General features: G+C 33.9%; 1 protein-coding gene and 1 pseudogene across 1 annotated transcript in view; one reads left to right on the top strand and one right to left on the bottom strand.

Moving 5' to 3' along the window:
* The window catches only part of TMEM232 (transmembrane protein 232), a 156,725-nt gene that overhangs the window by 138,332 nt on the left and 1,377 nt on the right, over nucleotides 1-17,016 (top strand). The window contains exon 13 of the mRNA XM_039848420.1: nucleotides 14,408-14,501. Coding sequence (XP_039704354.1) covers nucleotides 14,408-14,501 — 94 coding nt within the window. The remainder of the gene's footprint in view (nucleotides 1-14,407; nucleotides 14,502-17,016) is intronic.
* LOC120591070 (uncharacterized) lies at nucleotides 6,601-6,719 on the bottom strand (annotated as a pseudogene).

The raw sequence follows: 17,016 nt of genomic DNA, 5'->3' as shown, positions 1-17,016 counted from the left end.
GCCTAACATGTTTATGTTTCATAACATTGGCCTTTATTTCTTGGCTTATGGGATTGAAACTGAGCCCTGTTTGTTATAAAGCGAAATAGTAAAAGAACTGAGTAGGCTGACTAAGATGAATTACTCAGGTGAGGAAACCAAGGCTTAGTGAGTTCAAAGAAAATAGAGTCTCGAACGAGAGGCTGAGATGAGGAAACTGAAGTGTAGAGAGGCTTTATGACACCCAGCTTATTAGTGGCAGAGCCAGATCCTGACACTGGGTAATCTCCGGTTCTACCCAAACTCAAAACATGTCAGCCAATGAATTAGCTCTGAATAAGCATTTTATTATCTAATAGTTCTAAAGTATATAATAGATATTTAAAATCAGGTATCTTATACCTAAAGTTCCCAGAATAGAGAATCCACTTCTTTTTGGTAACAAAGTATGGAAACAGCTCATTGTGGTGTAGGGCATGAACCAAAAGAAGTTATAAAGTCACTTTCCATATTCTCTTTCTAAGACGAAATTGTCTACAAGGCACAGCAATGACCTCATGACATCAATGAAGCAATCACTATGTGATAGCAATGTGACCCTCATAGTCAGCTACAGTTTTGGGTACAGTAGCTTTATGAATTAGTTATTACTTTTTGGTTTTCCAGATGCTTCACTAAAAAGCTGTCTGTTAAGTACCTCCCAGGTAGAAGAGAGTATATGCATGCATTCAGGAACAGTGTTTTCCATTGTACTTGGAACTGAACACTGCCCTTTATCACTTTTTGCAGGAGAAATTATGAATGACAACCACAGTTGGCATAAAGTCATTAGTAAATTGCTCTTTTATTTCTTCTTCCAAGGGTGTCTTTCTTCCTAAAGTGATCAACAAAGAAAATAAAATCACTAGGCTATGTATTGGGAAATTCTTTTGTTGAAAAATCTTTTTTTTTTCCTCCAGTTTCTCTTATTTATATTGCTATAGGAACCTTGGGATTTTTATGGCTCTCCCTTTTAAGATACATTTTCAGAATCTCCTCAAAGAAGGTTTGATGGAATCTATTTTTGGTCTCAGTAGGAGAATCCTATTTGCATCTCCTCATGGGTTGCCATGGCCTAAATTGATCCACACTGACCTGGTTCATTTTAAATCAATTCAAGTTTTTTTTGTGTGTGTGCACACAGAACAGACTACTACCTGAACTTCAGATGCTGCAAAATCAATTCCAAGGAAATGTAAGCAATCTGGATAGGTTCTTCAAATAAAAGTGTACTGTGTTGCACTGTTCAAAATTGAGAAGGGCACTGAGGTGAAATTAAGAATCTCAAAGAGTTTAACAAACCAACTAGTCAAAGATTGTCAATTGAGTATACAAAATACATTTTGCCCCACCTAATATCTAATTTTTGCTTTATCTGTCATCTGAAGTGAGTGTTATAAAATCAGTTCTAATAGCATTTTATTATATTCCTTTTAAGTATACATAATATTTTTTGTGGCAAGATGGACAATTGTTATTCTGCTGCAATGGTAACAGGTTATTTCTTAAATTCAAGATCCTGTAGTCAGCTTTCCTTTAGAAGTGAGGTGTTAAAAAAAAATCTAAACTGAATAAAAATTGATGGTAGTTTACTTTGCTAGAACATGCTGCACTATTTAGCCAGAGTCAACAGGAATAGTAATTGGAATTTCTCTCAGTATTTAAGCACTTGCTTATAAACAAATTTTCCCTTAAGTATGCTGCTGAACTATAAGGAGATAATAATTATGTTTATTATTTTATTTAGAAAAAGATCATATACTTGGGTATATATTACATTATTGAGCTTTTAAAATACTAAATGTGCAATAAATGCAGCTCAAAAATACATATAATATTAAGTATAAATAATAAATTCTATAAGGAAGTTAAAGGGCTATAAGAGTTCCTAGAGGAGAAAGAGACTTCTTACTGGAAGGAATTAGGAAATGTTTAATTGATAGTAAGTCATTTAAATTAGGCCTTAGATCTTGAACATGGAAATTTTTATATTTCTAGTGAAAGGAACAATATAAACAAATACATTGAAGCAGAGAATTATGAAAGTTTTTTGAAAATAGTGACTAGGAGATTAAGGCCCTATCTGTGGAAGAAGTAAAAGATGAGGTAAAATATGCCTGCTGTGGCCAGATAATGGTGACCCTTGCAAACCAGTCTAAGACTTTGAACTTTTTTTAAGCTATGAGGGACCATCAGAGTTTTAGGAATATTGAAACATACCACAAAAAATAGAAATCATTCATAAAAGCAACATCTAAAAGGCATATTTTCAGGGTATATTTAACTTCTGGCAAATATATTGTGTTCTGGACATAAATTAAAGGGCAGTATCCTTGCTCTTAAGGAGTTTTAAGCTTAAAGGAAAAGATAGATATACAAATGAAAAACATAAATTATAGGCTGAATACTTCTCTAGACACAGACACAAGGTGCTAAGGAAACCTAAGACACAGATACAAGGTGCTAAGAAGAGAATGTTATTGTAGGATGATTGTAGCTCCAAAAACAGGTAAATACTGAATTATCAGTGGCTTACCACAAATTATTTATTATTTGTTTTATCACAGAGTATGGTGTTCCTTCTCAGATGGAATACTGTGTGGTCATTCAGGGACCTATGTTCTTTCATTTCGTAGTCCTTTCCCCCCTAGGTCTTCCGCATCATTAGTATGGGCGAAGATAGTGAGGCATACACACCTAGCTAGCTTGGCTCAGAAAGTTCATATTTATTCCATTGATGAGAACTAATAGAACTGGAAATGTGATCTGTTTGTGTGTCCAAGACAAATACTCACTGGAGTCTGTTCCCCAAGAGCATATCTGACTTTTGGGTTCAGTTGGGTAGATCTAGGAATGATGGAAAGCTCTGGTATAGTTGAATTTGGTTGCTTACATCTGGCATTTTTTCTTGATCAGTTAGAACCTATCTAATATTTGTTCTGACTAGCTGGTGCTCATATCATTAAGTTGTTAAATATTTTAATTAATTTTCACAATTTACCTGCACTAGTGCTAAACCTGGAAGAGTGAGAGTAAATCCAAGAGCTCTACTTTAGCAAGATCGAACTGCTGATGTGTTATAGGATGAATCAAAGTGCAGATATTTGGAGGTAATACAATAATTTAGAAGTCTATTTCAAAAGTACAGGTGAGAGTTGTGAAACATAAATGGAGAGTAGACAGTAGAGATGATGACCAGGCAGAAAACTGAAAACATAACTCCAGGCAGCTATTTGGATATGAAAAGCAAGAGAAGAAGAAGAGTAAACTAACTACTACTAACTAACTAGCTAACTAACTAATGCCAAGCCAGAGATGTTGAGCCTACATAGTTCAGAGGTCAATAGTGTTTTTACCAAAATAGAGAACTGAGCAAATTTTAGAAGGAGCATTAGATTCTTAGACTTTGGAAGGCAAGAATTTGCACTGTAGTCCCAGAATCAGATACAGAGTGGAGTGCATAGTAGGTACTCCATAGATATTCATTTAATTAATGGCAAATGAAACAAAATTACTTAAGTTTCAGAACACTAAGGTTTTGGTTTCACTGAGATGTTCAAGCACTCACAAAGGTAGAAGCAGGGTAAGGAAATAAAGCTTCTTTGGGAGAAGTAGTATTAAATCCAGATGATTGCAAAGAAGAAAGTGGCAGGAAGTAGAGAAAACTTTGGAACAATCCCTATAATTAGAGGGGAGGAAAAGTCAGAGAAGGCACAGCCACAGGTAGAAGAGGAGAACTGGAAAGAAAAAAATGTCTCAGAAAATAGGGTAGCAATTTTAAAAGAGGTAGTTAGGCATATTGAATGGCATGGACATGTTAAAAACAAAGAAACAATCATTCCATTTCACAGTTAGGGGTTAAAAACCAGTTACATTTATTTTATTTTGTAGATGGTGTTCTTTCATTTATTCATTTTTTTCTTTCTAAATTTTTAGGGGCATAAATACATAGCAGTATGTACCATGAAAGTACAAATTGTCTGGGATCACATATCCTTGAGATAATTGCTGTTAAATTTGGCATATTTCCTTCCAGTCATTTTAAATGAACATGAGAGTAGCCAATGGAGAATGTATCAGTTGTCAAATGTATCATTTGTCAATATAAAATTACTTTCTTTGAACTATTAAATGATTTTTTTCCCTTAAATTCTATTTTGTCTGAAAATAATGTTGCAGCTGATATTTTAATGTTTTTATTTTCATAACAAATCATTTTTATTTCTTTTCTCTTTTAAGTTTAATATTTTGTTTCAGCAGTCTCTTGTAAGCTACATTTGCTTTAATTTTTCCTTTGGTTTCTATGGCATGAATAGCATTTGTTTTTATTGCTACAATTTATATGTTTTGACTTCTATCTTTGTTTTATATGCTATGTTTTGTATGATTCCTTGTTGTTACTGTTTTATTCTATTTAAATTTGTTATCTTATTTTGACTTTCCCAATGAGTAGGAAGGCATATATTCTGTTTTTAATTCTTCCCATGATCACATTTCTCAAGAAAAAATTCTGCATGTCAAAAATTATGTCAATAATAAAAAATATATATTTTCCTCATATCCTCCTTTGATCTTTTCTCCACTCCATGTAAGAGGGGGGATGTGAAACATTTTACCGTATTTTATCATAATTTAAAACTACAATGTATGTTTTAAGAGCTATATTGATAGGATTTAAATTTATTACATAAGTTATTTTCCCTTTAAGCAACATTTTATTTTTGTTCAATGTTGTGACAAAATTTAAAACAATTATTTAGACTGAAATTTAATTTGATTCAATGTTCATTGCTAGCCTTTGTAGAAGTATTTGTTAGATGTTAGTCTCTGAGACTGCATAACAGATCATTGTCCTCAAAATGCTTAGTCTACTGAATTTTCTCAATACTGTTGCTCTTTCTTGTTCTCTTTTTTGGTTAAAAGCATTACCAAACGTTTAATAACCTTTAATCTAATGTAAGTACTTTATAGAAAGTATAAAGGAGGAATTTATTATAAGTATGTGAACATTTAAAGATTCTTGGGAGCGAAATCAATTCTTTTATTATTTTATATTGCAGAGGAGACATCTAAGGCTGATTTTACTTATGTTTAATGATTTTTCTGTCTCATTATTTGAGTCAGAATTTTACTTTTATCCTTGGAGTTTGTTTTTTTCTTGAGTATTTGTTTTTCGAAGCGGTATAGAAGTCATTTCAATACACATATTTAGGTCATTTTTCAGCTCTGTGAGTTTTCTGTGGTCATATCTTTTAATATTGTTTCTATACCATTTTTCTGTTTTTTTATTGATAATTATTATATTCAATAACATTTTATTTATTCCATTTTAATTATCTATTCTCTTTATTTTCACTTTATATTTTTCTCTTAACTTTGGAAATCTTTTTATAATTGATAATCCATAACACTGGTTTATTTTTAAAACTGCTTTTACTATGTATTCATCTTTTACCATGGCACTTTATATTTTCTGAAATACATCCTTCCTTACCTCATATGTATTTCCCTCCAACTTTTCTGTTCTTGTGGCTTTTAGCTGTAGTGTTACAGATATTATATCTTACACCCTATAGAGTACCAAGTAGTTTTCAGATTCCTGCAGTAAATAATGTTTTTTAAGTTTAGTTTATTCTGGATATATAAGATGATGTATCATTCTTCTTGCCTTTCAATCACTTAGAAATTATTTTGGAAGTTTTCTTCTACTCACCACGTACTGAAGAGAGTTCTATATATGACTGGTGATTTACTCATTGTCTTTGTGTCCCTGTCTACCCATTTGCATGCTAGTGGAAGCCCCTCCTTAGATCTATGGCTAGGTAGCACATTGATAACCATAGTCCCTAGCATGGTCCAGTCTCTGGTAGGTTTTTTATCTAATGTGGCTATGCTGGAATGTGAGGAAATATTTTTATTCTGTTCTGCCAAGATCTCAAAACTCCAAATAGTGCTATTATCCTCAATCAGTTTAGAAAACGAGGCCCTTCCTATCTTTACAAGATTCCTCTTTCCCCCAGTAGAATTTTATTTGTGGTAAGTAAACTCTCTAGGATGCAATATAATATCTGCCCATCAATTTTCTTCTAATTAATTTTTTAAAATTATTTTTATGACTTGCAGTAGCTAACTATATATAGAGAGGAATTGATATGAAGAGGTAAAAAGTAGCCCTCCAGGAACTGCAAAAAATCAGTGTCTGTATTGCTGGTTGGTAAAGGCCTTGGAGCAAACAGTTATAGTGTGTGGACTACCTGCTTTCATATGAGTGTTTCCCCTATTTCTGTCTGAAAAGCACTAGAGTGTCCTCAATTCCATTTTGAAATTCAGTTTAAATGACTCCTGTATTACTAAAAATTGCCACATAGTAAATATAGATTCTGGGTCATCCTCCATTTTTCAGCATGTTCCATTGATTAAATCCCGTTCAAGAACATTACAATAGACAAGAGTGAGAGGTTATTATGGGATACTGAAAGCCTAACAATGTGTGTGTGTGTGTGTGTGTGTGTGTATATACATATATGTATATATATATATATGTATATATATATATGTAAATATATATATATATTTGTTTTATGCCTATAGCACCTGGTCTTCCTAGGTGGTCTCCCATCCAAGTACTAACCAGGCCCAACCCTGCTTAGCTTCCAAGATCAGACAGGATCAGGCTTGTTCAAGGTGGCATGACCGTAGACTATAATGTATCTTAAAAGTATGAATAATTTTCAGAACTTGGGCCTTAGCTATTATTAATAAGAAATTATTTGTAATATACCTCACAATTATAGAAATATGCCACCATATCGAAAAAATCATAGTTTAGAACCTCTGGAATAAAACACTGGTGGAATATTAATATTTATACATTCTTAGTAGTTTAGCCTAAAACCTCAAGTTTTGTGCTATTATGTTCTTTAACCAGCAACAGTTGAGTCATTCAGAGGCAGAAAAAAAAGGAAAATACAAGATCTCTTACATTCCTCCATTTTCCCACCCCCAAATCTGTATAGTTGCTATGGCAATCGATTGCTCCTCTGGTAAGAAAGCTCTTCCAATCTTGAATACTCACTGCCAACATTCTGTTTCAATAACTACTGAAATGGTTCTGCAGCTTTACGCATTTCTTGTTCAGTCTGCATAACTATCAGAGTAATCATTTCGAAGCAGAATTCCTATAATACTATTTTACTGCTTACACGTCTTCAAAGACTAAAAAGATGTTGTACTGAATGAAGATGAAGTGTTTATACAGAAGTAAGATTCAGAGCCCCTACTCTCTGTCTCTGTCACTCCTACTTTACCCCATTCTCTCCTCTCCCTGGGGCCCAGATAGGAGATTGCCTGGTGTCTGTTTGGCACACAAGAAAAGGCCTATAGATACTGATATTTGGAGATTCCCCAAGAAAATGGCTTTAATCCTGTGCTAGGCAACCTCTAAGATGACCTCTAATAATCCCTGCTTTGTTATATTCATGGTCTTGTATAATCCCTTCTCTTTGAGTATGGGCTGAACTTTGTGATTCACTTCTAATGAATAGAATATGGCAGAAGTAAGGAGCTGCCACTTCCAGGATTAAGTAACAAAAAGACAGTGGCTTCTGTCTTGGGGACTCTCTCTCACTCACTCACTCTGAAGCAAATCAACTGCTATGTTGCTCCGAGGAGAGGTTTCAATGGCAAGAAATTGACGTCACTAACCACTTACCTGCCAGCAAGGACTGAGGCTTGCCAACAGTCATATAAATAAGTTTAAAAATGGATCCTTCCCCCCACTGACATTTGAGTTGTCTGCAGCCTCTGTCAACACCTTGATTTTGGCCTTGTGAGAGACACTGAGCCAAAGGCCAGGCCCAAATTCCTGACCCTCCGAAAATGTGAGATAATGAATGTTTGTTTTTTAAGCTGCTAATTAGGAATAACTTGTAAAATATAAATAAGATAATCCCTACCCAATCGCTCCATGATGTGGAACATTATTTAACAAGCCTCAACAACTCACTGAGAGCTTCCCATTGCATTTTTACTATTTTGACTTTAAACACAAATAGAGAAAAGGGAAGAAAATTTGGATAATGATGGCTATGTTCATTTTCTTGAATATGATGATAGTTTCACGGGTGTGTATGTGTGTGTGTGTGTATAATGTCAAAATGCATCAAAATATTAATTATACTTAAATAAAGCTGTTAAAATATGAATGGAGATAGATTCACCAAATATTTGAAAAAGGACTCCAACATAATATAGAGGGATCCAAATAAATAAAATGTAAAAGTCATTCAAAGAAAACTGAAACAGTGTAGAGCAAAGAAGAAAAGATTTTTAAAAATCTATAATAATTATTTTCTGAGAAATAAATGAAAATTTTTCATCCATGAAAAAGGAAGGATATAAAAAAGTATAAGAAAAAAGCAGTTCTTAGAAATTAAAAACATAATGGAAGCTAAAAATTCAATAAAAGGTTTGGAAGATAAAGCTGAAGAGATCTCATCAAAAGTAGAATACAGACAAAGAGGAGGAAAATGGGAACAAGAAGATAGAAAGTGAGAGGCTCAGTACCAGAGGTTTAACATTAATATAAAGGGAATTCCAGGGGGGAAACAAAAGCACAAAGAAGACAAAGGTGAGTTATTTATCAATGGAAGTTTTTTTTTTAATTTGAAGAACTAAAAAATTTATACACTTACGAGGCCCAAATAGTACTCAAAAATAAATTTAAAAAAACCTACTATAAGGTACTTTGTATTAATTATCCTCTTATATGTAACAAATGACTAGAAAATGTGGCAACTAAAAACAGCATACATTTATCATCTCACATTTTCATTGAGTCAGGAATCCAGACATGACTTAGCTGGGTTCTCTATTTCAAGATTTCTCACAAGGCTGCAATCAAGGTGTTGGCCAAGACTAGAGTCTCATCTGAAGGCAAACTGGGGAACACTCTATTTCTAAGATCACTCACTATATATTGGCAGGATATAATTCCTTGTGGGTTGTAAGACTGAGAATCTCAACTGCTTGCTGACTCTGGGCTGTAAACATCTTCAGTCACTTGCCTTATAGGCCTCTCCAATATGGCAACTTAATTTATCAAAGCATATATGCCAAGAAAGCAAAGAAGAGTTTGCTAACAAGATAGAAGTCATGCCTAATCATTTTTCTATTCTACTGGTTATAAATAAGTCATTGGGCCAGCCAGTACTCTCAAGGAGAGGGAATTACACAAGGATGTGAATACTGGGAGGTGGGAATTATGGGGACCCACCATAGAAATCTTCCTACCACACACCTCATGGTTAAAATTATAAAGCTAAGGAAAAAGCAAACTTAAAACTTCCTGTGACAGAGACCATTCGCAATCATAAAACATTTCATGTGTTTCTTTGTTTTCCTCAGAAGACTTCCTTACATTTAGATTAGAGAGATGATTCTCAATCAGGGGTGATTTTGGTTCTCAAGAGACCTCAGCAATGTTATTGGTTGTCAGACCTGGGGAGGATTATGGCCATCTAGTGGGTAGAGTTCAGAGATGTTGCTAATATCCTATAACGCAAAGGCCAATCCCCTACGACAAAGCAGTATTTAGCCCAAATGTCAAATCTTTCTTCCTTTGTCAGAGTGAACTTGAAAGTCACTCTGTGAATCTTATATCTCCATTCATATTTTAACAGCTTTACTTAATATAATTAACATTTTGATGCATTCTGACATTATACACACACACACACACACACACACACACACACACACACACACACTGAGATAATAGCATTATAAAATGGAAAGAGCCTGAATTCCTGGGTCACCAAATGGAGCAGTGCTCCTAATGAACTGCATCAGACTTTCTGTGAGCAAGAAATAACCACTTGTGTTATTAATTGAGATTTCAGCATTTGTCTACTGAGAAAGTTAGGAGTAAATATCTTGAATAATATAGCTCTGGAGAGAAGACATGGGCTACTGCAAATGCCTGGGAATCAAGATGGCATCAGATGTCTCAAAAGCAGCATCAGAAGCAAGAAGTGTGGAGCCTCAGTAAACTGAGGGGCAATGATATCCACTCTAAAATCACAACTGTCCCTTGATATTAAATATATTTGGTTAATAATGTTTTGGAAACAGGTAAAAATATTTTATATACAAATCTATCTTAATCTATTCTGTTCTGTATTTGGGTAGAGTCCAAATAACAAACGATACCCAATATTTTCTTGCCTCAATTTGTTATATGTGAAGGTAGAATAAAGTCATTTTCAAATTATTTACCTTCTATTCACCATGTCTTAGGAAGCTTCTTAAGAATATCTTTTTCTGAATGATGGAATAAACCTAGAAAAAGGAACATAGTGGATTCAGAAAACAGTAGCTTCAACAATGGTGAGGATTATTCCCAGGATGACAGGCCTAGTGAAAAACCAGTTTCAAATGGTGTAAGTAAACACTTAAACTCAACACAGTCAAAGTTGAAGTTGTCCCTTGTTTTTCCACGCAACCTCAAAAGGTTCTTTGATACATGTACTTACTTAAGTTATATCCGCCCTTACTCACTAACACTATACTAGCTCTTCCTCATCCTTACAGATGATTTCAGAAGTATTCTTGGAGCCATATCTTAGCCTGGGCATAATATGTTTTTTTTCTACCTTGTGAAACCATCTCCATTATTTTCTATAAGCTGCCTTTAAAGAAATTTAACACCCTTTTACTAAGTCTTTTGGCATCTTCCAGTCAATTACATCACAATCCTGTTGTGATAACCATACTAATTAATGTCTAAAATAAGACTGATGAAAAGACCCCAGACTCCAATAGCTAAACTGATTTAGGGGAGTTTAAAAGACCTCAGACTCCAATAGCTAAACTGATTTAGGGGAGTAAATTGAAATAGACTATGAATCAGCAATACTAGAGCAGCTGAGGATCATCCTTGGCTCAGGACAACAACATTCTGTGTCTGGGAATGCAGAAAGAATTGTTTTAGTGGAACACATCCATTGGAAATTTTAACTCAGTGGATTGAAAAGAAATTAAAATTTTAAAAGCCTTGACTTTGAGTTCCTTAGCTGCTCTGTAAGCTCTAGTTAATGTTAAAATGACACCTGAAACTTTTTGGCAGGCACTGTATATGGAAACCACCAGATCAATAGTCTGGCTGGCAAAAAAAAAAAAAAAATGCAAGACTGGAACTGTAGCAGCTGATGTCTGAGACAGAGCCCCTGGGACAAGATCACTGGGAACGGCAGAAGCCAAAGACCCTGGAGCTTCCTTTGACTGGCAGTTCTTCATGCCAAGCAGGAACAGGATTACTGCCTAGGCTGTACATGTTGGAGGGGTGAGAGAAGAACAATTTTTTAACTCTCACAGAGTGAACTCTATCCATAATATGCAGGAACTACAAAACAAGGGAAATTAAATAGGTACCAGATATTTTTAATGTGGGATCAAGTAATGGTAATAGTGATAGTCAAGTTGAGAACAAACTGTCTTTATTAACCTACCCTTAAAAAGTAGCCAAGAAGACTTATTTGGTGTTGGTATATATATAGATATCTAGATATATAGATATATATAGATAACTTCTTTGTAAATATCTGCACTTTAAATCTTGTCTCTTAGAGGAAGCTAACATACTCAATGGTGAAAGGCCGAAAGTGTTTCCTTTAATATTGTGAACAAGACAATTTGCCTACTCTCACCACTTGTATTCAACATAGTATTGGAAGTCCTAGCCAGAGTATTTAGGGAAAAAAAAAGTAAATAATAAATAATAAAAAGGCATCCAAGTCAGAAGAACTTAAAGAACTTAAAGTCGTCTCTGTTTTGCCATGACCTCCTCCTCTGAATTCTTTTGATAATAATGATAGGAATAATACATTTTTTAAAAAAGATTAATACAGCTGAAACTTGTTTAGTATTAGCTCTATCAAACATGCTTTATGTCTTATTCCTTTTTAATCTGTATAAAAACATAACAAAGCAGGTACTATTTTTATATTAAAAATGAAGAAAATGAGGAACAGAGGGGTTAAATAATATTAGGTAGCAGAACCGAAATTTGCTTCAAGATCTCAGTACAGAGCCCATATGTTAAACATTTTACTATATTTTTCTGTTTATATCACTGAATGTTTGCCTCTTATGTCTCATGTTGTCTTGTATTATAGTTACCTATGAATCTTTCTTTTCTAATATTCAGTCGATATAACTAGAAACCATAGATGCACAAGCATATTTATCTAATCTTTCCTTTTAAAGGTTTCCTGACATATTGTTATGCATGTCTTTAAATTTTTATAATTCAAGAAATTTGTGGCAACTTTCTTGAATACTTTTAACCTTTAAATAATTTAAAGATTCTGTCTTATTTTTCTCACAGCATTCAGCACATTTCTTTGAATATCAGAAGCACCAAAATTTTGTTAAATGACTATAGTTAACCTAAGCGTCAGCCCCCAGATGTCCCCAAATTCCTTACCATTCTAGAATCATATTTTCCTTTAATATTTTAATAGAATGGCTAGAGTCCCTATTCTACATGCATTGGAAAGCTCATTGCTCTTCTGCCCCACATGCCCCACACATTTATGTCTTATGGGTTGGGAGAGGGCTTCATATATTTTTCCTGCTCACCTGTCACTTGAATTGTTTTCCTTTGAACTCTTGCTATTAGCTCCACTCTGTGACTTGTCTCTTTAGATTGCCATCCTCTCGCTATGCTGGACATTGCTCTACTTGTATAATTGTATTATGTAGTAGACTCTTACTGATGGCCTGGAATATAAAGGAAATTAAAGCATGTCACAGCTTTCATTTATTCATTCTATAATTCACCAACATATAAACATTCATTGAGTGTCTAGTGTGGCATTATGATGGGCACTGAGAAGACAATGATAAGTAAACAAATAAAGTCTCAAATATAAGTCATGTAGCTCATATTCAATTCTTAGTAAAACATGAAACTCACACAGGCACATAGATAAATATAAAGTTACAGCTGAGATAGTATGATGAAGGAAAACCTATGGTGAATTGAGAGCGATGGTAGTGGGCTTGGACTGAGAGCTGAAGGGTAAGTAAGTATTGACCAGCCCTGCTGGAGGAGGACACTGGAAAAAGGAATGACAGCATGTGCCAACACACAATAATAGAAGCAAAGTACATCACAGTAACTGCAGTAACTGGAGAAACCATTAAAAGCCACTTAAAACAAATGTACGGTCTACTTCAGGCATCCCTGACAACAAATGTGGTCTTAATACTAAATTTAATGGGGAGTTATTGAACAGTTTAAAGTAGGAGATTGATATGATCCACTTTGTATTTTGAAAAAAAAAAATTTTTGTCTGCTGTATAGAGACAAGAATAAAGAGAGTAAGACATGGTGGACACAGGGACTCCAGGTGAAAGCTGATCATTTGGACTAGGAAAATTATAGTGGAAATGAAGATAAAAGGAAAGATTCAAGAAGTATTTAGTGCAGCATAAAGCAAGACCTGGCAATATAAGGGAAGCATAGGGTATCACACATATAGAGCTCTGTATAGGCAGCAACTTGTAAAAAAATGCATATAGACATCACAATCATAAAAATTTATCAACTTCTGAATTTGGAAAGTTTTCACTAGCTATGTCTTTCCTTAGACTCTTGCTTATGACCTTTTCTTTTAAACCCAGTTTCTCTCCTTCAAAATCATATTCTTTACCACCATTTGTTGTTTTATATATCTCTGTACTCATAATCATTTCTTCATAATAACTTTAATAATACAATTATTATGTAAACAGTTTAACAGTAAATATCCACTAGTTTAGGGCCCAACTTTGCACTGCCAACAATTTCATTGAGCTGTTTCTAAGCTGCCTGCCACAGTTCCACTCTTAGTAATACGGAGAGCTTGGAGAAGTATTGAAGTCACAGCATCTTTTTTTTTTTTTTTTTTTAGCATATTTTAGATAACATTCTCAGTCTTAGACTTCCACTAGAACTTCATGGGGCTGTGGGTAGCAGTACACATTTTCGTCTCCCCATTGGGCATAGTTGACTTCAAGCTTCCTTAAGCCCTTTACATCCTTGCATTTCATTTGCTACTGACCAGCTATAGTATTTACATCTCTTAGTAGAAGATTATATTTTTATTATTTTCTAGTACTCACTCTCTGTGGCATGCCCTATCTTTAAAAATGTCAGTTTCAGTAACCCAAAATGGCTTACCCAAACTAAAAGCTAATATATAGTAGGCTATACAGAGTAGGTACTTTATGTTGACAATGTAGAATCAAAATGCTTAATAATAAACTATGACTTTCAAAGCTATATATTCCTGGAAGAAGAAATAGCTATACCTAACATTGTATCTGTTCTTATGCTTTTTTGAAGGGAACATCCTTCTGTATCAGAACTCCCCTTGTTTCCATATCCAGATTTCTTCACCAAGAGAGATAAAGAATTGGCGAGAATCATTGACCATCATGTAAGATTGACTTTCTTAAACTACCAGCAAAAGCTTTGTACTTTAAAGGCACTTAGAATAAGAAGTGTAGTTCTGGGACTGAAATATTAACATGTGGAACTAAAAGGTAGAGCTACAATTGGGCATTGCCAAACAGAATTATATTTCGCTGTCCTATCTATACATCTCAGTGCCTTCATTGGGTTACAGAAAATTTCGCCTGTCATTTATAAAATACTAGCTTTATTCTGTTTCCTAAATTAGTACTGATTTCTTTTGACAAGGATCTGATATTTAACACTGAACACTGATTTCTTCTATAATATAGTTTTAATAATGGAACAAAGATCTTTTGACTCAATTTTTGGTGACCATTCTTTGCCCTTGAAATATTAGAAAAGACTTTAATCACTTTGTTCTTGGTATGAGTTAAATAAGCTGTGGCAATACAAAGCTATTCACTTAAGACTTTAATTCATTGAACTATATTTAATTGATGATTTCTTGCCAAATCATTTTATGACTGCTTCTTTATAGAAGTACAGTTGGAGTAGGGGAGAAAGTATTTGTTTTCTGGTTTCTATTTTTCTTTAAATACAATATGGATTCAATAGCGTATAGAATGTGTTTAAACTAATTTTATCACCAGTAGTTCAGAATTATCTATCAGATTTTGTTTATATTCTTATGTTTAATTTTTGCATTCTATTTAATTAGTGATCTTTTGAGAAAGAATGAACAATTATTTCATTTACTGATACCGTTGAATAGTGATTTGTCATACGACTAATATTTAACCCCCCCTAGCAATAGCTACAAATATTGGGGTTTGGAAACTGAATGATACCCTGGAATCACAAAATGAAAGCTGTAGTGTTGGGGTATTATTCAATAATGAAGTTTTTACTAAACCAATCTATCATATGTACAGGGCATTATCAAAAATTCCTAATAGTTTATCAATTGCAGCATCTATATTTTACTATTCCCTCAACCGAATAGAATAGATTATAAGAGATAGCAAACTGCCAATGTATATATACACATATGTTGTGTAGTTTTAATAACAGAACAAAAATCTGTTGACTCAGTTTTTTTTACCCTTGAAAGACTAGAAAGACTTTAATCACTGTGTGATTAAAAACATCTGCCTAGGGCTAGTTGAAGAGACAGAAACATTATTTTGAATGATAGAGAGGAGGCTAGGAAGGGGAGGCTAGGAAATGGATACTAAACTCTATCAACTTTTCTTCTTTCCAAGGGTATAAGCGTTATCTAAGTAATGAACCTATTTAGAGGGTACCTATGAAGAGTAAAGGAATCTTTTCGGAAAATAAGTTTGAAAACTGATAGGATCCAAATTGTTTGATATGTGGCTAGCCTAATCAATTAGTAGTTTGTCATATTGATTTGGGAAGGTTTATGGAAGTCTCTTTGAATATCACAATTAAAAAAACATGTCTAAACCATTTCCTTTCAGATAGTTGTAGTAGTGCTTTGTACTTAATATTTCACACTTTACAAAATGTTCTTTCATTAGTTACTTTAATCCTCACAACAATCCTGCAAAACATTTATCAATAAGAATGGTGGTTTACAATTCAGTTACTCGTCCAAGGTTTTAAAGTTAGTAAATAACTGAGTGTACACATAAAACCAAATCTTAGGACTCCAAATCTACGTTGCTTTTCAGTTCTCCATAGTTGCTCAGTTTCTTGGTTTATAATCCCTAACCTGAATGGGAGTGGGAACGTAGAATCTGTAGTATTAGAAACAAAAACGCACAGCTACAGTTTAATTGTTCTGCTAAATTAATTGATTTTATTGAGTGGCCATAATAAGCAATGAATAAGGCAGATACCTACCTAATTGTTCAATAGATATTAAGATACCTTGTACACTGCTGGTAGTCCATAGTGTGATGAATGAATACCTGAGTGAATGGGTCAAATAAAGCAGTAAATGGTGCTTCTATTTCCCATCAATTTCAAGTATGTCTCCGTCCTAGCTGCCACATCAATGATAATAATGGCACATAAAAGTAAAGACAAGGCAATGGTTTTTCCAAATTGAATTTGTCAAGGTCAACAGAGACAAAGATGTGAAAGAAAAGTTTACTTTTTTTCTGGGCTAACAAAAAGAAGGATCCTAATGTTATGGCGAATTCCAGCCTTGCAAAGTTGCAACAAGGGAGGAAAAGAGGAACAGCAGCCTCCTGGACTTTAGCAATATGGTACCACACTCCTGCTTTTAACATGCTGTTTGGGAAACTTAAGTTTTCTATTTAACCAGGAGATCTTAAGAATTAATCCTCTCTTGATTTTTCACAATGTAAATATCATAGTCATGAGGTACATTGAAATCTTTTATATAAAGTAGATTAGTTATCTTTATTTACCGATACTGTCTTATTTCACCAGCTACTACTTTTATGTTATAACACTAAATTGGTAGTTTTGTTAAAAATTTTATATTACTATTTAGTTTATGAGAAAACGTTATATCATGGATAAGTATCACAGAATTTGTAGACTAA

This window comes from Pteropus medius, unplaced genomic scaffold, assembly GCF_902729225.1.
Source record: "Pteropus medius unplaced genomic scaffold, Ma_sr-lr_union100, whole genome shotgun sequence".
Taxonomy (NCBI): Eukaryota; Metazoa; Chordata; class Mammalia; order Chiroptera; family Pteropodidae; genus Pteropus; species Pteropus medius.
This window is presented reverse-complemented; position numbering and strand designations above follow the sequence as displayed.